Source organism: Myripristis murdjan, chromosome 15 (assembly GCF_902150065.1).
Source record: "Myripristis murdjan chromosome 15, fMyrMur1.1, whole genome shotgun sequence".
Classification (NCBI taxonomy): domain Eukaryota; kingdom Metazoa; phylum Chordata; class Actinopteri; order Holocentriformes; family Holocentridae; genus Myripristis; species Myripristis murdjan.
In genome coordinates this window covers 14,852,390-14,877,499 of record NC_043994.1, presented here as the reverse complement: position 1 = coordinate 14,877,499, position 25,110 = coordinate 14,852,390, and the positions used below count along the sequence as shown (strand labels likewise).

Below are 25,110 nucleotides of genomic sequence, written 5' to 3'. Positions count from 1 at the left end.
CCTATAGAAACAATATGTGTGAGCTGGACAGTGTATATAATCTCCAATATTTACATTGTTAAAGTTTCCTGTATTAGCCTCAACAATAAGTTCAGCTTTCAGTTTTCAACAGTTATCTTAATTTTGAAGAACAGTTTGTTACACTTGGAAAAAAAATAGATTATTTTTACCATTAAGACAAATAACAGCATTTTCTGTCTCCCAGAGGTGCTATTACAGAGCGCCTCATTTATCACAATTAACCTGTGCAGCTATTAGTGAATCGCTAATTAGATGTTAGACTGTATTTAATGAATCGCAACACACACAAAGGCGCGGGAAATCAATGGATATTGATTCAAGCTATTAAAGAACATTTACATAGCATCTTTTAAAGAGAAAAAATGTTTTACTCTGCTGAAGTTTTTCAATCAGAAGTACAGAGTTTCTGCAAGCTGTGAAGTAGCAAAGAATTAATGTCTCAAAAGCATAAAGTCTGTCTTTTTTCTTCATGAATCATTTTGCAGAGAGTTTTGTTCCACATCTGCTATTGATCTTTCTATCCAAGTTTTAAGTTGGCACTATCACTGACCCTTATTGAGTAAAAATGGATATGTATCAAACAAGAATGCCATACTGAATATCAATAGAGACTCCCTTCACAACCAAAGGTCCAAATAACTAGTCAGTTTCTCTCTGTGAAGGTAGTGCAGTTTCATGTCTAAATTGCTGTCCCCTCACTGCCTCTCCTGTAATAACACACTCAAATACAAGTCAAAGCCACACCTTTAAAACTCATGCAGGGTTTTTGTTGAGAATTGTGCTGATTGTCAATCCAGTTCCTATGAGATGAGATGAGATCAAAAGCTGTTAAAGGTATTTTGAAGTCATCCTGCATCTAAACAGCATTTGATTGGTTACACGCCCCTCTTGACAAAGGGGAGGATGCTGAGGGATAGCTGCTGCTAAGAAGGAAAGTTGTAATCAAACAACTATTATGGTAGCCAGAAAGAAACTGCACTGTTGCTCTCCTCCATCATTTGGCAGAGCTCCATTTCACACCAACTCATCTGAGGCACAGCGAGTGTGGCATTTTGTGTCAGGTCTCGACAAAAATGTCAAACAAATCATTTTAAATTGATATCTTTCTTGCATCATATCGGCTCAAGAGAGAACAAGAGCAAGGCCTGTGTAAGGAAGTATGTTTTGTTTTTTCCACTGGGATAGGTAGAAGGCAGGAAGATAAACAGAATAGGTGAGAAATGGGGAAAGAAGGACCCAGTAAATGCATAATACATGCTCTCCATCACACACCACGGATCTAAAACGGTAACGATTTGACCTTACAGAAATGCGAGTTAGCAGAGCACCAAGTCGGGCAGGGCAGGAGAAGCTGTATTCAGACCCACCGTCAACATCCATGGCTGAACATACCCCGCGTACTCTTGCCAAGGAGTTGATTGCAGGCAGATTCCATCATGTTTAACCAGCAGCTTTAACGTTGTATGTCATGGCACCAGGGGCCACTCTGCCCTAAGCCAGCTTTCCCCAACCTTCCAACTAAAAACCAACACTGAAGCATTTGCCTGGAATTACATTGACATGACACAAATCCTGTCTGAACTGCAGCCACATCCTGTATTGCAGAAATCTGAATTTACAGCGTTTTTGATGCAAATGTTGGCTTTAACAAGGGGCTAATAATGGCATGTGTTGCAGAAAAATAATGAATTGATTATAAGTAGAAACACTGGCATCAGTTTGCAGCCCTGAGTTTCAAGTCTGCTTGTGCATACTAGGTAAAAGTAGCCTTTTTTTTTTTTTTTCTATCAAGCGTAGTCCATCCTCTTATGCAGCGACCCAGTGTCACACATTTAAAATGGGACATACAAGGCTCTTTAGAGTGATTACTGGCTGCTCGCTTATCAGATTTCGTTTAGTGTTAGCTAATGCCGTCATAAGGCACATTAACCCGATAATAGGTATTTGATGAAGTGAAATGTGGTCAGGCTGAGGCCGTGATCATGTCATAAAGGGCAGATCCCTCATAAAGAAATCATGGAGAATACATCAACCAAGAAAAAAAAAAAAAAAAAAAAAGTTAATGCCTGTTTAAGATACTTCCTCCTCCTGAAGAATGTAAAAATGTACAGCATTATTGGTTTAATCCACTCCCATCTAATCCTGGTCACTGGTCCATGCGAGCTCTGTGGGATGGCAGTGCACTGTGGGATGTGAATGATTCCCGCTGTGACTTCGGCATGCACTGCGCTCCATTTTTCAAATCCTCTCCAGCTTCTCTTCTGTCTGTTTTTATTAAATTAAATCATATTTGTTCAGAAAAAAAGGTCAAAGGGATGGAATTTACTCAGTACTTTGCTAACTTTTCAAAAAGCCTGTCACTTTTTTGTGTGTGTGTTTTGAGCAGTTGAGCGTCGAGAATAAATACTTAACATGACTGTTTTTTTTCGTATTAACATAGAGAAACACGCAAAGGCTTTCTCCCTTTTTCATTTGCTACCTCTGTCTCTCCATCATGCTCTCCTTCTTAGTCTCTCTCTCTCTCTCACACACACACACACACACACTGAGATCATCCTTCCTGATGTCAGTGTGATTATGCAGCTGCATCGATGGGTGTTCCTCCTGCTCCTTTGCCAATGCTTGGGATGGAACTCGCTGTGTCCATCTGCTCGTGGCCTGAGGAAGAAAACACATACAGGCGCATAGTTATGTACACACACACACACACCCACGCACACACAAGTAATTACCTCAGCAGGGATCCCACTTTGTCTTACTGAATGCCAAGGGATTCAAGGACATGTCCAAATCACCTAATAAATTCCTACAAAGTCAAGTGTCTGCTAGGCTCAAAATGCAATGTATTTCAATCATATCTGCCCCCAATCCTCAAAAGTAGCTCTAAATATAACCAAAAACAAAACTAACCTTCAGCTACTTGGAGGCCAACAGCGGCGACTGCCAGCTGTGCGATATATTTCTTCCTACTTCAGCGGCACGTAAAGAGGCAAGAACCACTAGCGGCAGAAAAGCAGTGACAGTGAGTGGGCGTTCGTGTTGTGATGCAAGTCTTTGACTGACATGCCCATATATAGGATATAATATTAATAAATTCAAAAAGTGAGGAGGGAAAAAAAAGCGTTCTGGTATTTAGGATATCTAGCATATCTATAGTGAAGCAACGGCAAAAACATTTGAGATGGCAATAAATTTGTTAGGAATGATTTACCGACCCCAAATATGTGCATTCAACCCACAGGTTCCAAAGACTTTATAAATCCACCTGTCAGCTTATTAGTTTTCAGCAAGCGGCCAACACAACCAAAGCTGCACTTGCTTCACTAAAACTAATTCCCAGTGAATCCAAGCCAATTATGAATGGAAAGCGGCTTGTGCCATATCGCCATGCAAGCATGAGGACAACATTTTCCACCAATCACGGCACTGCATAGTAAATTGTTGATTAATATTTCCTACCAATCAGGACTGCATTCTGCAATTTAAATTTCCTGGATTACAGATTTGAACCACCACCCCTCCATGAGCTGCCTCCTGGGTGGAGGTCTGCACTGTACTGAGAGCATTTTCTCGTTAAGTATCTATTTATTATTATGAGTTTCCCATGTGTAGAATTACTGGTAGTAATTCTAGGTAGATGAGGGATTTTAGTGTGGCTGTCTGGCACTGGAGGTGATTAAAAAAATTAGTTTTTTTCTGAAGAATGGCTCAGGAGGCACAGGTCCATGCAAAAAGGCAGCGGTTTTATTAACCAAAAACAACAGTCAAACAGGGGAGAGAAACGAAAGTCCTGCGATAATTAGCATGGAGCAAACAAACTGGGGGAAAAAAAAAAATCACTGAAGTAACACAGTCTCACAGCAAGCCGCTACCAGCAACAACTCCAACTCTCTGCCCTCCTCCTGCCCCCACCCTAATTTCCCCTCAGGGATCAATAAAGAATTTCTGATTCTGATTCCTAATTGGACTAAACCAACACATAGGGGATAGGTAGACCAGAGAGGGAAACCCCCACTGAGGCCTGGTCCAAACACAACATCTAAGCACCAACAGAAGTTTAAGGGGAGCAACTCGTAATTAACTCTTCCCCCTTGGATGAATTTATGCTCCCTCACCCTTAATTACTTAGTAGTGTCTGGTCACACAGAAAGAAACAGACTACTGGCTCGCTCCCCTCACTTGGGCAAAAAATTGCCAGTGACCACAATGACACTAGTAGACAAATGGGAAAATCAAAATGAGCAAACTTTACTATGTTAAGACACACTGCACAGACAAGCACATAACACCTGGTTAAGGAACACTTGTTTCATTTGAATAATAGGCTAATTAGGCCTAAATAAATTTGCATTTTGTTGTTTGAATGTCCAGCCCACACGGTGTCAAAACTGTCACCCTTGGATAAATGCAGTTGATGACCCCTGCGTAGGAGGTGGAGGAAAGTGTGTGTGTTTTGATTGTTTATCCACAAGGTACTTGAAAATAAATGAGAAGACTGCATGCCAAGATTCACATTTAAAATAATTTTTTTAAAAAGTGTTATATGATATTTTGATCATCATAATGAATGCTCTCACCCTGTCAAGTGGATGATCCCAGCTGTCCTCAGTGTTAAATCTGATGGTTTTCTCAGCAAACAATAAAACTGTGTGTGCTCTGTCTTTTTGTCTCCAAGTATCTTTTGGGTCATGTTTTCCTCCGTACTTTTTTTTTTTTTTTCAGTGCATATTGTCAGAGTTGAAAATAAAGCTGGGTGTTTGACGTGTCTGCTTCCTTTTCTGTTCTGTTTTTAAGGGGGCTGTTTGCGAGCCATTACACTGAGACACATTACCTGGAGGATGGAAGTGCAGTCACCGGTGCTCACAACTTTACGGTACAGTGGCAGCCGAGTGCTTTTGACATTTATGGTTGAGTTGACATGCAGTGGTGCTCCACAGTCACACTGTAAAAACTGACCCTTTTTAAAAAGCTCACAGAGGACGGATGTTTTCATTTTTTCCTCCATTATTCTGGCTAACTCAAGTTATAGCTCACCCAAAAAAGAAACTTTTGTCTTTGCTTACTCACCTTTAAGTTAGTCAGAATCACTGGTAAGGTTCATATGTGCACATAACAGTGAGTTATTTTTTACAAAGCGCAGCTCTGAGTCAGCCTTCTCCAAAACTGTTGAAGTCAATCGGAAGTGGTTGTTTAGAGTCCCAAAAAGTGCAAAAAAATCCCATTTAAATTAGTCCCAACAGCTCATGCACCATAATCATATGTTCTGCAGCAAACATTTGCACTGTGTGACACATTTATTTTTACACTAGTGTTTTAGCACAGTCTTCATTAAAACCATTATTTGCTAAAGCACTCACGCTGGCGCACACCTGTGTATCCCTCCAGGCCCCCGTCCCCATTTTCTTTCGGCGTTTTAACACAGACTTAAGCCAAGTACTTTCATAAATATAGCCCATTCAGGTTCTTTTGGCAATCATTTGGCGAGAACATGTAGATTAGGTTAAAAATTGTCTGGATTCATTTTTGTTTGAGTTATTTTGTTCCTGTTTGGGAACTTTAAGCAACCAACTCCTGTGGACTTCAGTTGTTTTGGAGAAAGCTGATGGAGCTGCACCGGCTGGCTGATTGCTAGGTGGAAACATGCAAATATACACTCCAGAAACTTGACAAAAATTTAAATTTTGAGAGAACTGTTAATTCTCTTAAGTATTATGTTATAAATGAAATTTCACCCTGTTAAATTGAAAATTGAAAACGAATACTGTTATTTCGGTCTTTGTCGTTTTAGTATTTTCCCTTTTTTCATCACTGCAGATCAAGGCTGTGTATTTATTTGAAAGCCTCTTGCTGGTGTTGAATTGGGTGTTTGCCCTGCCCTACTTGGTGATAAGCTGCATTTTATGCCAGTTGTTAGACAGCCAATATGACTATCAGGATTGCATTGCTGAATCCCCTTAAAACAGCTGATCTACACCTGCATAACAAAGTATGTTCGTAAAAACCGAGAAAATGCATGTTCATTTGGAATTTATAACGCTTATTAGCGGCTGTCACTGCAGTACTCACATGCTCGACTCAGTTTATACGGCCTACAAGGGAAAATGCAGGGAAAATTGCTCGTACGTTCTCTGATAAGGCACTCTCGTCTAAAGTGATGGAGAAAGACAGTTACATTTCAGCTGTTGTAGGTGAGTGAGAACATTTCTGTGGTGTTGCAGAAGCCTGTGATTTGTAACTTCAGAAAGTTTTTTTTCCATCTCTCTGTCTCTCTCTCTCTTGCTCACACAGTTAGCAGTCTGTCTTGCCGTTAGCAGTTAAGTTGGATTGAAATCATTGCTTAATTGAACTGTAGTGACGACAGCTTGACAGGACACTGACAGCTCGGAGGTGAAGTGGCTGATAATTTGGCAGTGACTGACAATTCTATTTCCGTAAAGGTTATGCAAACAGCGTTTTCCGCTTCCTTTCTCCCACATTTAATTTTGAGTGAGAAGATGTTACAGGCATTGCATCATGATGTCAAACAGACATATTGCATTGTCATAAAGATAAGCCTCACACAAGTGCAGATGGCACTTTTAACACATACTGTCAGGGAACCTTTCAATCAGTCACTGCTGTGTGGAGGCACATCTACTGTAAACAAACAGTGCCTCCCAAGAATTACCTGACACAACGGAAAAATCTGTGAAAACATAATGATTTGGTCCTCCTGCACACAAGTGCTGCTCTATAAATTAGCTTTGTCATTGTTTCTCTCGGCAGGAGGCAGTGATGATAAATCAACGGAGACATATTCCATCTCTATTTTATGCTGTTTTTAGCTTCAGGAGACTCACCAAAAATGAGCTAGTGGCTAAGTGCATCATTTTGAAACTGTTTAAGTGCTATAACAGTCACAAGCATATTGACGGCAGCTGAGTAGGATATAATCTGTCTTACTGTCTGCTGTTTTCTTTTTCTTAAAAGTAAACTAATTTAGGCTAAGCAAAGTGTAAACATAGGCCCTTCGTGGCTGCTCCGTTAAAGAAACACAGCTGTTTTTTTTGTTGTTATTATTTTCTTTTTTTTTTCTTTTTTTTTTTTTTTTTGCTCAAATAGCATGTCTCTGGAGAAATATCATCTACAAGGATTTCCTCCTGCAGTTCAATTTTGGGAATGAGAAATGCTTAGCAGTGTAACAATGACAGTTGATTTCAGAGAAAGGGATGGAGAGTTAAAGAGTGCTGCTAGACAGTAAATGGAGGCCTGTTTTTCCCCCAAACCGGACACTTCCTCTGCTCTCCTCGTGCCCAGACAAGACAGTGGTGTCACTGTGCCTCAAGTAGCCTTAAATGGGCTCCCGTCTTTGCCTAGATGGCCTCCTTTCCGTTGTCCTGTTCCTCTGCCTTCCTCTGCTAGATCACTCCAGTGGAATAATGAGGGAAAAACAATTACCATATTGCTGTCACCCTCCATTCGTGTCAGCTGGCGCGCTTCTGCTTCCAACTGTTTAGGCTACATTCATTTCAAAGGGCCTGTTTATATGGAGATGCAAAGAGGGAAAGACTATTCCACAAAGCGTGCTGATTTAAAATGCACATAGGTTAAGACAGCATCAGCGCAGCCACAGTGTATTTTGTCCTCTTTTGAAGTCAGGTAAGAGCTGCAGCTACAAGAAATATGACTAGCAGCTCAGTCTCTTGGAAAAAAAAAAAAAAAAAAAGATTTTAAATCAAGTCATGCAGTGTGTGAAGCATACAGAAAGTCCTGAAAATGTCCTCTGTTCATGTATCATTTTTATGTCTCTCAAGTTTTCTGGTATGTAAAAAAAATATATATATCTCTTTTAGAATAACTGCTACTACCATGGAGAGGTGCAGGGATATCCAAACTCTGATGTCACCCTCAGCGCTTGTTCAGGCCTCCGGTAAGAAACATATCAGCCCCTCAAAACTGGCCTTCAAGTATCCGCAGCTGTCTGTCACTAGTATGTTTACATTTGTTTAAGTCATTCAACACGGCTCATAGCTCTTCAGCACCAGCAGGAGCTGAGGAAATGTCACACCTCATTGTCTTTGTCCACAGAATCATCCAGTAAATATCTGCACTCATTTTCTCTGTAATTGGTATCTAGCTGTTGCTAATGATCACCCGCAAGTGGAAGAAGCGCCTGACTAAGATTTAGGCATCAACAAAAAGCCTGTAGATGTGTGATGTCATCTCCTGCTTAATTGCCCCAACAGTATGGGAGCATTATTGCAACCAGAAAATGTTTAGGACGCCATGACAACCCTTTAACACTGCAATAAAAGCTAATGACAAAGAATATTAAAGCCGAATCTGTGATAAAAACGAACAAGTGTTGATCTGAAATAGGAGTGCGTATTAAGAGCGGACTGTTTTTTAATCAAACAAGTCCGCAGAAATAAGGATGATAAAAGATGATAATTAAGCCATTAGTGGATGCGAGTGCATCTGAGGATTTTCAACCTCTAATGAGGCAAATGTTTTAGAAGCTGTATGCGGCCCCAGTGCTGAGAGAGCATCTCTTTCAGGAATATATACAAGTGGACTTGCTGAAAAAAGCCTACCTCAGTAGCACATTTTCCATTAGCTGGAGTCATATTCAATCAGATTCTGATTCCAGGGATCAGGGAAACATTTTTTACCAGGAGATTGGCTATTCTTTCAAGTGCTGTTTTCCGACTTGTGCCATTTCTGCAGAGGTTTCATTGTACTTGAAAACAAGACATTCATCATCGAGCCGGCATCTGACTCTGACAACGGTACCCACCTCATCTACCGAGTGGAAGAACTCAGCCTGACCCCGGGATCCTGTGGCCATGGGTTCAACATGTCTTCTGTCGCTCCTGAAAACAACATCATAAACCCCTTCCAGTCCTTCAGCACCAGGGTGAGCTCAGCATCACATTGTGCTTCATCTTAGAACAGTGTTTCTCAAACTTTTTTCAGACCAAGGACTACTCAACCAATATAAAAAAAAACCTCACAGATCATCAAATTCCACATATGCCCAAAAACAATATGCCAACTTCAACAGTATATTGGAAATTGTCCACCGACATCAGGAATGTCAGTGGTGATCATAACCTTTGCAGCTGGTTTAACTAAAATCTCACACATTGAATGGGGTTTTCCTGCTGTAGGGATACTGTATAAAGTGCATAAAGCCTCTGTAGCCTTTGCATTTTCCACAGGTGAAAAACCTGAGAAGCCTCCTTTGTCATATCTTTCTTAAGTGCATTGCATTTTTCCATTGTTTTCCCATGTACTCCTTGGGTTTAGTTTCCAAATGGAGCTTTAACTTTGCAGGTTTCGTAGCCTACAAAGCAAATGATTATCATAGCAAATGATTTACAGCACAACACACAGTGTGGTTTGGGATCCTCCTCACCCCCAGTCAAAAAAAAAAAAATCTGAATTTTATGTAGTCATTGTGGTATTTGCATTTCACTTTAGAGCTGGATTTTCCATGTTCATGCTGAGTTTCACAAATTTGCAGGTTCTTGTTTGATAGTGTCAGTAGACCATCGTCCTGTGACTCAGCAGCCATGCTGGCATCAAATCGTTGCACCTTGCCTGTTCTGTCAGAGGTTTCATGTGGGTTTCATTTAATTGACCCTGTCTTAAGTCACTGATCCATGATGAAATTTAGCGCAATCCCAAAGTAGGTTAACCGTAGGCTTCATTACACATTTCCAAGGTCACGGTCTTTTTGACATAAAACGTGAGTTGCAAGGTACATTGCTCAAGTCCAGCAGCACCACAAAATAGCCAATTCAAATAAAACTCTTTGATTTTACATACTAGTTGATTGTGGTGGGGGACCTTGGACCACTCTTTGAGAAAGGCTGTCTCAGTGGTTTTATTACAGCAATTAAATAACACTCTAATAATGCTCCCATAGAATGCAAGCCTTATTGTATTATTTTTGTATTTCCTTATTATATTTCACTAATTGGTAAACTGTTGGGTTGGGTAAGACTGACATTCAAGAGCGTTTGGCATTTGATCAAAGATCAGCAAATGGCTATGCATGAAGTCCAATTTGATTAAGTTCCCTGAGGGTCTCGCCTTGTGCTTGACACTCCTTTTATCTGTGTTCAGAGCCCAACTTCGTGGGTCCATGTGGAAGCTTTGGCTAATGCTTGGCATTGAGCAGGTGGGGCATCCATCTGCCCCTATCAGAGTCCCAAGCATGAAAAAAACTGTATTCCATTTGAGTCTGGGACAGAAAACTTAACTAACATAGCTAATGACCTCTGAGGGGTGGCTGGGTTTCAAGGTTTTATAAGAGCATCAGTTTTACCATATGTGGATAGGACACTGAGTCACAGAGATGACTGAAAATGCCTGTGTGGCTAGGCACAAGAGTAACATGCTTTCATGTGATGTCCTTGCTTTTGTAAGCCATGCAAGGTGCACTGCAAAATCAGAATGAAATCACAGGTGGTAGCAGCTTTGACTTTAAATGAGTCGCGTAGCGCAGGCTTGTAAGAATTCATCACAAGGCCCACAGGAAGCTGTGGTAAATCAAGTGTGTGACCGTGTTGTTTACCAGTTCTTAAACAGGCAGCTGGCTCTTTAAGGATATGGAGTGGGTAGATATTCTGCTTATTGGAATCAACCTCTTTTGCCCTTCCTCTCTTTTATCTCTTATTTGCTCCATTCTCTCTCTGCGTGTTTCCGCACCAACCCCAAACCTTTCTTACATGCAGTGTCTATGTTTTCCCCACAGCACAAAAGGCATGCTCAGAAGACTACCAAATATGTGGAACTGATCATTGTTGCAGACAACAGAGAGGTAATGTATCTGCCTCGATTCCATTCACAAATACTATATTTACCCAATAGAAACAACTCACTGAAAAACCAACAACCCTACATGGAATAAAGAGAAAAAAAACAGAGCAAGCTGTAATAACAGTGGAGCAAGTCCCACTGGAACTGCAGAATTAGGTCAGTGTGCAACAAGCAGTGTGGTCTGGTGGCAGCAGCCCCGTTTTGACAGGAAGTGCTGAATGATTCCCCAGTGAAACAGACAGGAAACAGGAAAAAGCCATGTGGATACAAAAAGAGGTCTTCTGTAAGCAGTGAGGGTCTCATTTTGGGATTTCCTCCTTGGTGGCCCTCTCCTGAACTGGAAGAAAGAAGGAAAATTTAAAAAAAAGAAAAAAAAAGAAAAGACAAGGGGGTTTGAAAAGTGTGGCTAGAAACTTGTAGCACCAATGCAGGTGGATGCACAGTAGGATGGAAATAGAAAGGCTGTCTGCTTTTGGATTTGGATCCAAAGCTTTGCAGGCTGTCATATCTGCCAGGACACCTATTCCCTGCGGCCTTGCCATTCGTCGCTCTAACACTAGGAGATCCCCCAGATCCAGATGGTCACAGCTTGCCAACCTGCTTAACACCTAGCAAAATATGTTAGCTGAGAATGAGAATATTTTAAGTGCTTTTCATTCACACAAAATCTTGAGGTGGAGGTGTTCTCCATTTTTTCATGGCATTTAGGTGTTGTATTCATTTTGCTTTTCAGCTGATTATGAAATGAACTCTAACACTCTCATTTTAGCTCTTAATGCAACATACCTGTGTGTTTTGTACATGTAAACATTCCAGTTTCTACCATTGGTAACCGCATTTTATTTCTAGTTCCAGAAACAGGGGAAGGATGTGGAGAGGGTGAAACAGAGACTGGCAGAGATAGCCAATTACGTGGACAAGGTAAAAAACTCGTCTCCCCTTTGCACAGGAGGGATAAATCACTTTTAAAATAGAAGTATGCCTGGCAGTGAAGATTAATGGGAGTGACTGTGTGATATATTAATGTCTGACTCTAACAGCTGCTTTTAGTCTGTCCAAAACCTCTTCCAGAGCACATGGATGTATCTATATTGTGTATAGCAGGGAGATGGATTATCTTAAAGAAGCATGGATGGAGACATGGAAAGCACATACTCTGAACATGTGAACATCATGAAAGCAAACAGTCTTACTGACACATGCAGGAGTCCTATAATTGGATACATGCTGTGTCAAATAAATGCCTGCACAATTGTAAACGGATTCAGGACTGCTGTACTGAAATGTGATGTCATGCAGTGACTTGAATAACCAACAGTGAGAGCTTAAGATGGTATCTCACATATCCGTTCAGTCCCTGGAGGCGTTACGGCCATTCAGCCAAAGTAATCTCAGCCTGTAAAGCTTTAGGCCCTTCTGTTCACACTAATTCTCTCTGCATGTTTACCTACATGCGTCTGGCTTGTCCTTCAGTTCTACAGGGCCCTGAACATCCGTGTGGCCCTGGTGGGCCTGGAGGTGTGGAGCGACTCCGATAAATGTCCTGTCACCCAGGATCCCTTCACCACCCTGCATGAGTTCCTAGATTGGAGGAAAGTCAAACTGCTGCCCCAGAAACCGCATGACAACGCTCAACTTATAAGGTGAAAATCACAAAGAGCAACAAAGAAATGAAGTGAAACTAATAAAAAAGTTTACATACTCAAAACTAGGTGCATAAATCCCAGCACTTTTCCATTGTGACGTATTTTATCTACCCCTCACCCTGAATCTCTCCCCTTTCCTTTCCAGTGGGGTTTACTTCCAGGGCACCACCATCGGCATGGCTCCCATCATGAGCATGTGCACAGTAGAGCAGTCTGGAGGCATCGTCATGGTGAGTAGGAAACCTCCCTGCCTCCACCCTCCTCTTCCTATTCCTTTGACATTATTCACAATCGGCAGGCTAACACAATCCACACATGGTTTACAAACAAAAGCTGTTCAGGGCGAGAGGTCTGGAAGGAAGTGATGGCTTTGAAGGGATGGAAAACTCAGTTAAACCATGAATTTTCTTATTTAGTATTACTAGTGAGTACTATATTCATCATCCACAAAGATTTGAAAGACCCCAAAAGTCAGTGACTGTAATAAAATATTTTACGGGTACTAAAATGAGTAATAAAATGAGTTTTAGGGGCTGCATTTTCTGACAAGGACCTGAGTATGAATAACCAATTGTCCAATAAAGCAGAAAATATCCTGCTTGTTGGAACTGAAAGCTATGGGTCTTACTAAAACTGCGGCAACATGTTAGCAAATATTTTTATAGCTAATGTAAATTTTTCAATACAATTTGATCAGCGCCATAAAGTATCTAAGTTCAGTACCCAGCCCTTAGTAGCCATTGCTTCTTCTGATGTAGACTGGTACAGTAGTCCTCATCGATTTTCAGGAACAACACAAAATCAATGCGCCATGTTGGCAAATTCCTGTAATTCACCACCATTCAATAAACCTGGTGAAGGATTGCAGGTTTCATGATGTTTTCCACACCCAGTTGATGGCAATAAAACATTTTAGATTGGAAATTTCATAACTCGGTTTCCTTTCTCTTTAATCACTAAAATATTCATACTGCCACTTCATGCAGCATTTGTGCCCTCACCTTCAAAACAAAAACCCACATGCGCAGCATAATTTGTGGAAATACACTCTCGAAGGTATGGGGTTGCAGTTACAAACACCTTTGCAGAGGTCATTTGAAAGCTTGCAGTCATTCAGTCCGCCTTTCTTCTGACATTTTCTAAAAGGCTGGGTGAGGTATTGAGGTAAACCAAAGGGCACAGAGTTAAAACAGCTCCACATTTACATTTTTATGAGATTTGATCAATTGTTCCTTTGCCACATCTTACACGGCATACATTTGAATCAAAATGCATTTTAGACAAAACCGTAGAATTCACTGTTATTACATCTAGTAAATTAGCTGCCTGTTGGGTTTCGGTTCCTACTTTATCACTTGATATCCATGCCAGACCGCCAGGTGACTATCAGCCCCATACAATAAAATCCCAGCCAAGTTGTATATTTTCCCATTAATAGATATGTTTTCTGCTGGCTGTGGGTATGGTGGGGTATTCCCAGATGTTCATCTTCCCCATTACTTAACAGATGGCAGATGGTTTGGACCAAGATTAAAGGGCCATGAATTGAGTTATAGGGCCTCCAGATGAGATGAACCATGTCTCATACCATACACTGCCATGTGTTATAATCAACTCCCTTATTTGGTCCACATGTACTTTCAATTTCACGGTTTTCACAATGGCAAGTTTTTTTCTGTTAACTAAAACTTGCATATGTATATGTCTAAGGCGAGGGTTAAGCTCTAAAAGCAAACAAAAGTGTACAGGTTGACATACTGTATTCTTGTTTGGGAGCCTCCCAAAGGCTGGAAATGAAATAAAAAAGACCAGAAAAGCCTTTTCTCATTGTCAAACCAACACCGATGATGGATTCTCACCAGCACAGTAAGCTTACCGCTGTTTAGAAGTTATGACTGCAGCCTCTGAGATGTCGATCCGCTTCTGCTGATTCTGATACCACAGTCTTTGTGAGGAGGCGCTCGGTTATGAGCTGCACAAACAAACACACACGCACACGGCGTTCATAAACACAAGAGGAGCGGGGACAAGTTTCCCATCCTTCCTGTGAAAAGGCAATGTGCTGCTCCCATGACGCTGCTCTGTAATCAGCTCAGAAAATAGCTCTGCTTTATATCAACCTTGACACATGACCCTGCCTTTAAGGGAGAGAGCATGTGATTTTTTCATGTAGGCCCACATGAGCGAGAACACTCTAAAATCACAGTATATAGTGCAATGTGTGGGTGGTCTCACTCTAACCTTTACCAGATTTGAAATGCTATATCACTCTATTGTATATGCATTATTATGGATTCAAATATAGACTTGCCTTGTTTTAGGCATCTACCCTATCTACCACCCTGCCAGCAGTACTGCAGTATTTCTCTTTTGTAGTCAGACACTTAGATGTTTCAGTTTAAGGGCATGTAATAAAACTGAAATGCACTTTATCTGTGTTTAGAGGGTGTGTGCATGTGGATGCGTGTCTTTCTATCTGTCCTGATCTTTTTCTCTCTGTTTCTAAGTGTTCATAACAGTGAGAGTGTGTTTCCGTCCTTTTTCTCAGGGAAGGCGCCTCCATAATTCATGCTGGCTTTTTGTGTGTACACACTCTCCACTCTTACCTATATTGCACCCAACCTCTGTGCTGCATCTCTTCATTTCACTCTCCTGTCTCTTCTCCGAGTCGTGCATTTTGGTCAGAACCACCCCCTTCCCACCCTCTCTGTCTTTCCCTGCACCTCTCTTGTCCCCCGACTCTGCGCGTTTCTCTGTAAAACTCTGTGAAACTTGAACTTACACCTACCTCTTGCTGCTACCTGTCTCTTTCTGCCTTGTGAAAGACAGTTGTCTGGCTTTATCAGTGTGGCAGCAAGTCGTATAGTACCAGGTTTATGGAGCTTCCCAGCAGCAGCTGTCTCAACTGGCAGCGGGTGTGATTGAGACTGCCGTGTTAAAGGAATGCCAGATGAATTCAGGAGTCCATGAGCAGAATGAGTAATAGGATGAGAATAAGAGGGGACAGTTTGGACCAGCACTGGAACAGTTTTGGGGACTTTTCAGAACTTTCTTTTTTGTTATCCTGTCTTCCTTTTTTGTGCGTGATCATGCACTTCGATGTAGCTTACTTTTACCCTAAGTTGAACTCAAGGAAGAGCAATGAATCACACTCAAACTACGCATGCAGTCAGTAATACAAGATTGCACATATTCAACGTATTCTGATTTTACTGTGTGTTGTGATTTTAGATCATTTTCATCCTAAAGAAACTGATTAGCTGTGCATAATGTAAATGATGTTTTTTTTTTTTTTTTTGGTCATTGCAGGATCACTCAGACAACCCACTGGGTGCAGCGGTGACTTTGGCCCATGAGCTGGGACACAATTTTGGCATGAACCATGACACCCCAGAGCGGGGCTGTGGCTGCAGGATGACCGTCGATCGTGGAGGCTGCATCATGACTCCCTCCACAGGGTGAGAAGCTTATGATGTATCCCCTACAAAATGGTGTTAATACAGAGATAATATCAAGCAGTATTTATCATTAAAAGCAAGATGGATTTGATACATATTAGCACTTTGTAAAACTGGGTGAACTTGCGTTTCTTGTATTTCTTGAGCCCGGTTAAACCGAATCTTGAACCTAAAACTCACTGAACCTTGGCTCGGTCATTCGCATTTCATTTCTGATGCAACATTGGTGGTTTAGGCTTCAGTGTCAAACCCTAAAAAATGTGCAAGGGCAAATAAATGTGCAAGGGCTTCCTTGGAGACTCAATGATTTGCAGCGATGTTAAACAAACAAGGCGAAATCCAGCATGGAAGACAAAGAGCACATTTCTTTTTCCCATTAAGCTCCATTTTAGTGGCAGCTGCTCTCTCTGTGCATTGCAGTTGGCAAGTTCACCAACAGAAGAAATGGAACTGCGCCGTAAAAAAACAACAGAACATCGCCAGAAATAAAAGCCAGCTGTTTTGTAGGGTCAAAGTTTCCTTTAGGACATCATACAGCAAAAGTTAAACTACCTTGGAATGGCTGCTACAGCATGCCATAATTTTGTTATAAATTTGCTGACAATATTTTTTTTATTTCATTGGTGTGTATTGACATAGCATTAGGTTGTTTGACTGTTTTTCTTTTTCACTTGGCCTTGTGTGCTCTGTTTCGGTAACATGTAAGAAATCATTCCAGGTTTGACAGGGATATCACAGACATCATCATTTTGTCACTTTAAAAACTGCAGTAAAGACAGACTTTGAAATTTCAACAGGACACAAGAAGCACAGGTGGTGGGAAATACCTTTTTTGTAGGGTGTCCCCCCTCTGTTTTGGGCGCTTTAACAAATCCTCAAACAGCCTTCTGTCTTATGATTGTGTGATTGAAGCCTTCGCTATCTCCACTTCCTTGAAAAAAATTGCAACTCCATTAACACAGTGTTTTTATTGACCGTTCAGAAAGATGAATCAAGCCTCACCAGTTGCACAGGGTTTAACACACAAATTTAGACGGTGCCACACTGTTTATGTGTTGTTGTTGGCTTTGCTGAAAGGGAGGGTGGTGGATGGAGGGCGGGGGTTCTGAGTGAGGGCACACACACATACACACACATTGTACACACATCATGCACACACATGCACTCACATACACTGGCCTGAGACAGAGCAGCTACTCTAGCATTCTGCCCGTGTTGCCTGGGTCCCTGTGATAACAGGGCGGCTGCAAGTGATGGACCCTGTGACTGTTCCTTAGTAAACAGCAGGCAGATAAGGCGTACCCAGAACGTAATACCAGATTTCACCCTTGGTCTGATGCCAATTTGATTTATCTGATGGGAAGTCCCGCAAGCCACAGACGAATGTGCTCGGGATAGATTCCACAGCGCTCAGAAGATGAGAATCGGAGGGAAAAATGAAAGAAAGGATAAAAAAACAACAAGGCTGAATATCAGAGGAAACTTTTCATGAGGTGGATAGAAAGACGGGCACTGGTGCAGTGTCGGCACAGTATGGAAATAGGTACAGTAAATACAGCTTACCTTGCTGTGTATCTAAATGGGATTGGTGCGGCATCATATTCAAACTGGTGCCTCCTATTTCATTGTGCTCATAATGTGTGTCATGGGTTAAGATCTGAGAAACTGAGCTTCCAAGTGGGAAGCAGTGACTGTTACAGATTCATCACAGTCTGCTGGAAAAGTCCCTCTGGTTCATAGCTGGGTGTGTGTTTTTATTGGCTGTTGCGCTCATTGTTGTCATTTAAATGATACTTTTAAAGGCAGATAAAAACAATTCTCAATTATGTGCTCATAAAACAACAAAGGCATACTGGAAGGAAACCACAGGCGGCTTGTGAGGGCATGCTTTGAAAACACTAGCAAAGCTGTTGGAACAAATGCACCCAACAAGAGTAAAGCTTGCTTTCCTGTCAGAATTTTCCCTTGAAAAACTCAAATGACCTTATAGGAAAAAAAAAGAAGGCTGATGAAAAACTGCGCGTGTTGTCGGTGTCTGTGTTTGTGCGTGTGTCTGTGGGTGTGCATCTGTGTGTGTAAGTTCTGGCAGCAGTGAACTCATTCTGTTATGTTCATGCAACATTTATTGTAGAAAAAAATTTCACTGCTGTGGCATGAAACAAATGCATGCACTCTGAGCACCTTTGGCTTTATGCAATGTGTTTTTGAAATATGCACAATGACTTTGCTTTAGCTAGTCTTAAACCAAAGATATCTTATGATGTCATATCGAGAATTATGGAAAAAATGACTCAACCGAATGTCTGATATTATTTTGCTAATTTTAGTTTGTTGTTTCTACACAGAAATAGACTGAGCCCAGGTGCTCCTTTTTAGGCACATTCTGCTACATGATTGTTAAGTTAGACATAGATAGTTAGAAATGTGTTCAGTATAACCGCACCTCTGTTTTTGACAACAGCTGACATCACAGGAAATGGTGAAATGGTAACTCCTGCAACTTTTAGTTCCAAAACCCATTCATTGAGCATAATGTTGGTCCAGGCAGGATACTAAGTCAAGCTCAGCTCACAAACCCAGCCCACATCAGCTGATACCAGCTGATCTCAAAGCCAGACCACAGCAGCTGATGGCTCAGCTGATTCCAATCTATGCATTCAAAAGCCAGATCTCGTACATGTCGCCTTATTTAAGCTCCTTTAGCCTGCCAACCCCTGCTGCTTCCTCTGCAAACCACTCCAGCTCCTCCTTTACATGCTGTGTCTGACTTAATCAATGTCATTTCTGTTGTCATTGTTGCCTGTCCTAGTCTGTATCCTATGGCGGGGGGTCTTCGCTGCTGCTTTCCCTGCCCACGGCTGTCCATGTAGGCACATGGAAGGGCATGCAGGTCCCAGAACAGAGCCATACTGCCAAATATAACCTACTGCAGATGGCATAAAAAATTTGTTTGACTTACGTTTTCCTAACGGAATTATATTTGTCTCTTCTATTTTTCTTTTATATGACAAAACAGGATTTTTTTATTATTACTATTTCTGATAGTGTCAGAAATAGATGAATAATGTGATGCACTGGAGAGTCATGGTGTCAGTTGCATGGACATTGACCTACTTCAGAGTCTGTATATGATACATATCCTCAGTTCACTTCTGTCAGTAAGCCATCATTGAACAAACACATACACCTCCTGAAACACATAAATATACATTCGCATAACAAAGATACAAGCTTTTTAAATTCATACTTTTATTTTGGTCTCCTGCCAACAGATCACTAGGCACTAAATTGTTTGTGTCATTTCATCCACACTTAAAATACACTATAAACTAGATAGAGTGATATTGTTTGAGTTATAAGGTACAAGTTTATATATTGCAGCTTTAAGTAAGCATAAAGTCTGTCGTCCAATCAGAATGTCTTGTTGGAAACACATGCTGTATGATGATAACCATGAAAAACATTAAATAATAGTGAAAATTATTGAATATCAGAAATGCCTGAAAAAGGTACAGTGTCCTTATGTGAACTGAAGTTGAGATTTGGTGGCTGTCAACTTTTACAAGAGACATTGCAGTCTAGACTATATCTTTGGCCATGGAGCAAGTTTGTTGTTGGGAACACTTTGCCCGAGTTTCTGAGCCAGCTTGGAGATGAAAATTATGAATTTTCTCAAGTTCAAGCTTGACTTAGCCGGTTATCTCCCAAATTGAATTTCCTGAAATATCAGCCTGAATTCACAGTTGCCCGTTGACAAAACCAGTAATTTCAGAAACCAATCTAGAACTCATTTCCCCTGTCACAGATTTTGGTTTCTTCTTTAAATATTAGCACCGTCCTTTTGCCCTCAGTCCAGCTACCTATAGAATGCGAAACAACCTTGTAAGGCAGTCTGGCTCGTTTAACACTGTTTTTTTGGAACGCTCTCAGCTTAGACTTGCTAATGGAGGGGAGGACAGGCTGCATCTAAATGATGTGATTATCAGTGACGCTGCCAGCTGCAATCAGGGCCAGGGCACACAGAGACAGATCTGCAGAGAGGTGCTTTATGCCTGGATAGACAGCATGAGGAACCAGTGGTTTCATTTGTCTTTTATCTCCCTCAGTGGTAAAGCAGAAAGAGAGACACAAAGACAGATACAAGAGAGTGTGAGAGACAGACACAAACAGGACAGAGAAGTCACTGAAGGAATATTACAGTTTGGGTATACACATAGATATCTACACCAGGACTATGAGCTATAACGGCTGGCAACGAGAGATCCATGACAACTAGTGAGTCTTTGAGGGACAGGGGAGATGCACAGAGCTGACATGGGTATTTTGAAGTGGGAAACTTTAAGCGGTTGATCCAAGAGTTGCATCATTTAGTGAACGTGTGGAGAAAGCTGAAAGTCATTTGCTGCGGGTAGTTCGCTGCAGTCGGCGGGCAGTAATGTGTGTAATTGGGCAGAAGGCTAAGTCACAACGGGGAAAGCTGTATGACCGGACTCCAGACCCACAGGTGGATTGTTTTTGCGGGCAATATAAGAAAATGTATGGTTACGTTGTGATTTCATCTAAATGAGTGCAAGTGAAGTGAGAAAGTACCGACAGTGATCAACATTTTTGCCATGGTGAGGTAAGAGAATGGTAGTTAGGCTGCTAGAGAGCAGATGTTTGCCGTAAAATGTGTTTTGTTTTTGTTTTTATGATATTTGGATGCCCCAAAGTAACAGGCCATAGACCAGTGCCAGTGGTATTACAACCTCACATTTGCTGAAAGGTCAGAGGCATCTCTCCTGCGTAGTTAATGCATGTCAGTGTACGGAGACTGTGTGGTGTTTAGAGTATTTAGAATAGCCCTGATTGGTATAAATAGGTACTCTCACTACAGACACCCATGTAGCTCTCTATCTTGGGTGACATTTCTTCCACTTATGAACCCGCTGGCTTCACATTTTGAGTTGATCAAATTGACAAGAATCATCTGCATATGGCATATGGCTCTAGATCCAGGAAAAGCTGCTCTTCCTATGGGAGCCTACATCTCAGTAACTATATGGCTTCAGGTGAACATTACTGGAGTTGGTGGAGATTTAGCTAAATGTCACCGTACTAAAAATAAAGAGGACATGGAAACGTGGAAAGAGGTAAAAGGGGAAATAAAAGACAGTTGAAGACAGTTGCCCTCGCCCTTTTAAACTTAAATGTGAACAATTGAAATGTTCCATGGGATTCCTACTAAAGACAATGGATCAAGATGCTCTTTTCCTCCCTCCCTGTCATAAAGCGGCTCACTGAGTCTAATACCAGTCTACAAGATGCCAACACACCTTTCCCTCTCTCTCAGCTATAAGTGCAACAATACATAAGACACTATGACATTAATGATCTTCTGTAGCATTTATCTGAATCTGTTATCTACACTGGGAAAGACGGATTTGTTTATCGGATATTACTAACAGACAGCAATTTACGGGCTAATTTAATTTTTAACGCGATCTCGCGTGACTGTTATGCAGCCACCGTCTGTCTCGGGCCTAATTAATTCCACCCCGGCTAACATACACCAAGCAAGGCTTTAAGCTGTTATCCAATGAAAACTATAGTTTGTGCTTTGCTAATTTATTGGACAGCACAGCAGGCGCGTGGCTTCAGCTGTGGTAATAGACACTTAGGCCTATTCCCACTGCATTATAATGTGTGGACCATGTACAGGCAGAGACATGTATGTTTGACCTGTTCTGAGTCTATTTAATACACATATACATCTATATCCATCTCCCCTCCCTCTTGAAATTGAGGATGCTCAGACATGACATGAAGATATACATTAAACAAGAATACAAAAACACATGCACAAGAAAAAACAACAACAACAAAGGTACAGAAAAAAGATATAGAAAAAACAAAAGGAGATACAGATATTTATAAAACAACACATGAGATAATATGAAGCAATTTTGGCTATTGTGCATGTTTGCATACAAGTCACTGAAAAATCAGTTTTGCATATAAAAGTCTTTTTTATGTATCAAACATGATTAATAATAACTGCCTTCTATCTGCTGTCCAATTGCACTTGTTATGGCCACATCTGTATTCATATGGACTGAATAATGATGAAAGATTGTCTTTTCCTGTTTATATACATCACCCCTGGTGGTCACACGCATATAGTAGATGGCACCAGTGACATTTGGAAAGCAATGTAATGGATTCTTTCCTTGATTTTGCATCTGGCCCATCAGCACCTGGCCAGTATATGTCTGGTGTACAATATGTGCTCAGCTACAGCAGGCAGCGGGTGATGGAGGACTGATGTAGTTCCACAGCGCCCTGTCTGGCCCACTGTGGATAGGGGACATTTTACCTGGAAGGATATCAGCTGTGTGATTTGGCTCTGCAAATCGGCAGCGCAGCTCAATTATCATGGCCTTGTCCATAAGCAAACACCAGGCATCCATTAAACATTCTTAAATGATTTCTTGGCATCCAACGCGGACCCCGATAATGTCCTCTCTTTCAAAGATCCCTTAAAACACTCAAGCAATTAAATGGCAGGATGCCTCTTGTTTGTTTGTGTAAAATTGTCAAAAAAGCTCCAAATACTATTCAGAGACAATTCAGAGAGACAATTAGTTAGCAGAAATGTGCAGCTGAAATCAGTTCATTTGAGCTTTTTTGACTCAACAACTTGTTTCCTTTTGATGTCTCTGGTATCTATTAGTATGCTGATTTCTTATTTTACTCATTGTACATGAGATTAATAGGAGCGCTAGAGATATAACAGGGTTTAAACTGAAGAAGACGCACAAAAATCCATGCTCAACTACTGTTGCACAGCATAAACTAGTCAGGGGTGTGCACTTATACACTCTCCTCCTATTAGATACCATAAGTATGGCTTTTAGTATTGCAATCAAACGACTACAAAAGCTTTTTTTTTATCAAGAACTACTCATCAAAAGCACATCATACATTTTAGCAGTGGATCTTACTAATACTTAACAAGCTTTTTAGTTTTTACTGAAAACATCTGCAACTGAAGGCCATCCCCACTTTCCCATTCAAGCCAGATAAATTGAGAACAAATTCTGCGGTTCTTTTTCTCTGACTTTCTCTCTCCGTGTGTTTTTGCCTCTCCAGCCCGCTCCCCGTGCTCTCTGTCCCCTCATGCACATCCCCCAGCATACCTCTGTTCTGTTATCAGTGGCAGGCCATGCTATTTACAAGGGGCTCCGAGTGCTGTGTGCTGTGGTTTGATCTGTATAGCCTGTCTACTCTTGATTTGGGGCTTGGGTCCCCACACACTGCACAGCAAAGCTCTTCTTCTTCTTCTTCTTCTCTGGTGGTGTTTGTGTTTATCTGTTTGTGTGTGTATGTGTGCATGTGTGTGTGGTAAACAGGCTCCAACAAGTGGATTAAGGGAGCAGACAAGGGCAGACAGGGGCAGGTAGGTTGGCTCCATGAACGGCCAGCGACAGACAAAAAGCAGCCAGCACTCTCAAAGATGTGAGTGAGTGAAGTGGACGCTGTGGTTTCACCCCTGGGTGGTTGTTAGAACAGGGTGTTTTTCTCTGTGTTCTGTGGAGAACACAGATTTTTTGTTTTCTCCAGTGATTGCCTCTTCCGTTATCTCCAGCCCCCATAGGAGGAGCTTCACTAGAGTCAACTAACAATAGTGAAATATCCATGCAGTTACGGCAGCCAAACCCCCTCAGGCGGAGGCAAAGCATCACACATCCTCCCTCCTCTGTCTGATGCCAAGCTACACAATCATATTCTGTGCAATGTTGAATTTTCACAAATCTGCCGTGCGAAGCCACGAGCTTTAGCAGACAATCTCCACACCGTGTCACATCTGAAGACCCCGCTCAGTCTGTTGCCGCGTAAGAAAGTGTGTGACATGTGTCTGAAAGTGAGGCTTTTCAGGCTTTCTGGGCCAGCTGTCTCCTCCCCTGTGCCATGTTTGCTTCCCCTCCCTGCCAACCTTGTATCGTCCGCTGATGGCCCCTTTTTGAGACACTCTCTTTTTGAAGCTCACCATGACTGTGTGACCTGAGAGACACCCGTTCTTTACTCCAACGCCAGCTTTCCTGTGTCAATCCTGTGGTATTTCAGTTTGCTGGCATTTAGCGCAGGGGTCATGCGTGGTCCTAGTGCCGTCATACATCATGTTAGGATGTCCTGTGGCCTCCTGTGCCGCGCTGCCAGTTTAGTCAGCCTGGTCGGAGAGGTCAGGACAGGACACTGGCCGGAGAGGAGGTGAAGTTGCAAGCTGTCCTGCCATTTGTCTGTGCTTCAAGATTGCACTTCCTCACCTCCTTCTCTGTCCCCTGATAACATTACAGCTCTGTTACTCTGTCTCCAGCTCTGTCTGTACAAGTCAGTCTCTAAAATGGGTCCTCTCCATTCACTTCACGTTTTCTGTCTGTTTCCCTCTCCAGCTTATTCTTGTAGTTTTTGTTTTGTACTCGGTCCCCCCACCTCTCTCTCTTTCTCTCTCTCTCTCTCTCTCATCTCTTTATTTCTGGTCCATGGTTTATAGACCCACAGAAACTCGCTCTAGCAGCAAAGAGAAGTCCCCCAGGCTTCACAGCTGTTATTGGCACATCAGACAGTTTCATCTTTAGAGTCATAACGTTTCTCATTTTCAATACAAAATCCAATTTCTTTCCTCACTAAATTAGACATTACTCAGCACTTCAGGTAAGCAATCCCAGGGAGTGAAATTAATGCCGTAGAAATTATTTGGTTTCAGGCTCGCTATTTCACCAAGGGCTCATACACACACACACACACATATGCACACAACACACAGCGCAGCATACCCCAGCTGCTCCCTCCACCCAGCTGTTTAAATCGTCTCACATTACCCAGGCTGTGCTCCCTCAAATCTAGCTTTGTATGGGTGTCAGAGAAAATGTTTCTGAAATAGTGGTAATTTGATGGTTTATTTGTGCATTGTGGTAGATTGAAAATCTGTCGAAGTGGAGCTCATCTGATGTCAGTAGACCGTTAAATGTGTGTGTATAGGCCCCGTGAATGAGCGAGTTGAACAAAAGCCCGATGGTTTGCCAGTCAGGGCTGTGTGCCTTCTGTCCGTGAGTTTCAGCAGGCTGGCAGCACGGCTAAACCCACGTGTCTAGAGGTCACTTTGGACTCTGAACAGTAAAAGCACAGATGAAGTAGGA

General features: G+C 41.8%; 1 protein-coding gene across 1 annotated transcript in view; it reads left to right on the top strand.

Moving 5' to 3' along the window:
* adam12b (ADAM metallopeptidase domain 12b) overlaps window positions 1-25,110 on the top strand; it is an 86,782-nt gene that overhangs the window by 39,187 nt on the left and 22,485 nt on the right. Inside the window, exons 4-11 of the mRNA XM_030071091.1 lie at window positions 4,816-4,894; window positions 7,854-7,930; window positions 8,728-8,917; window positions 10,763-10,828; window positions 11,677-11,748; window positions 12,301-12,470; window positions 12,619-12,703; window positions 15,783-15,931. Of these exons, the coding sequence (XP_029926951.1) occupies window positions 4,816-4,894; window positions 7,854-7,930; window positions 8,728-8,917; window positions 10,763-10,828; window positions 11,677-11,748; window positions 12,301-12,470; window positions 12,619-12,703; window positions 15,783-15,931 (888 nt within the window). The remainder of the gene's footprint in view (window positions 1-4,815; window positions 4,895-7,853; window positions 7,931-8,727; window positions 8,918-10,762; window positions 10,829-11,676; window positions 11,749-12,300; window positions 12,471-12,618; window positions 12,704-15,782; window positions 15,932-25,110) is intronic.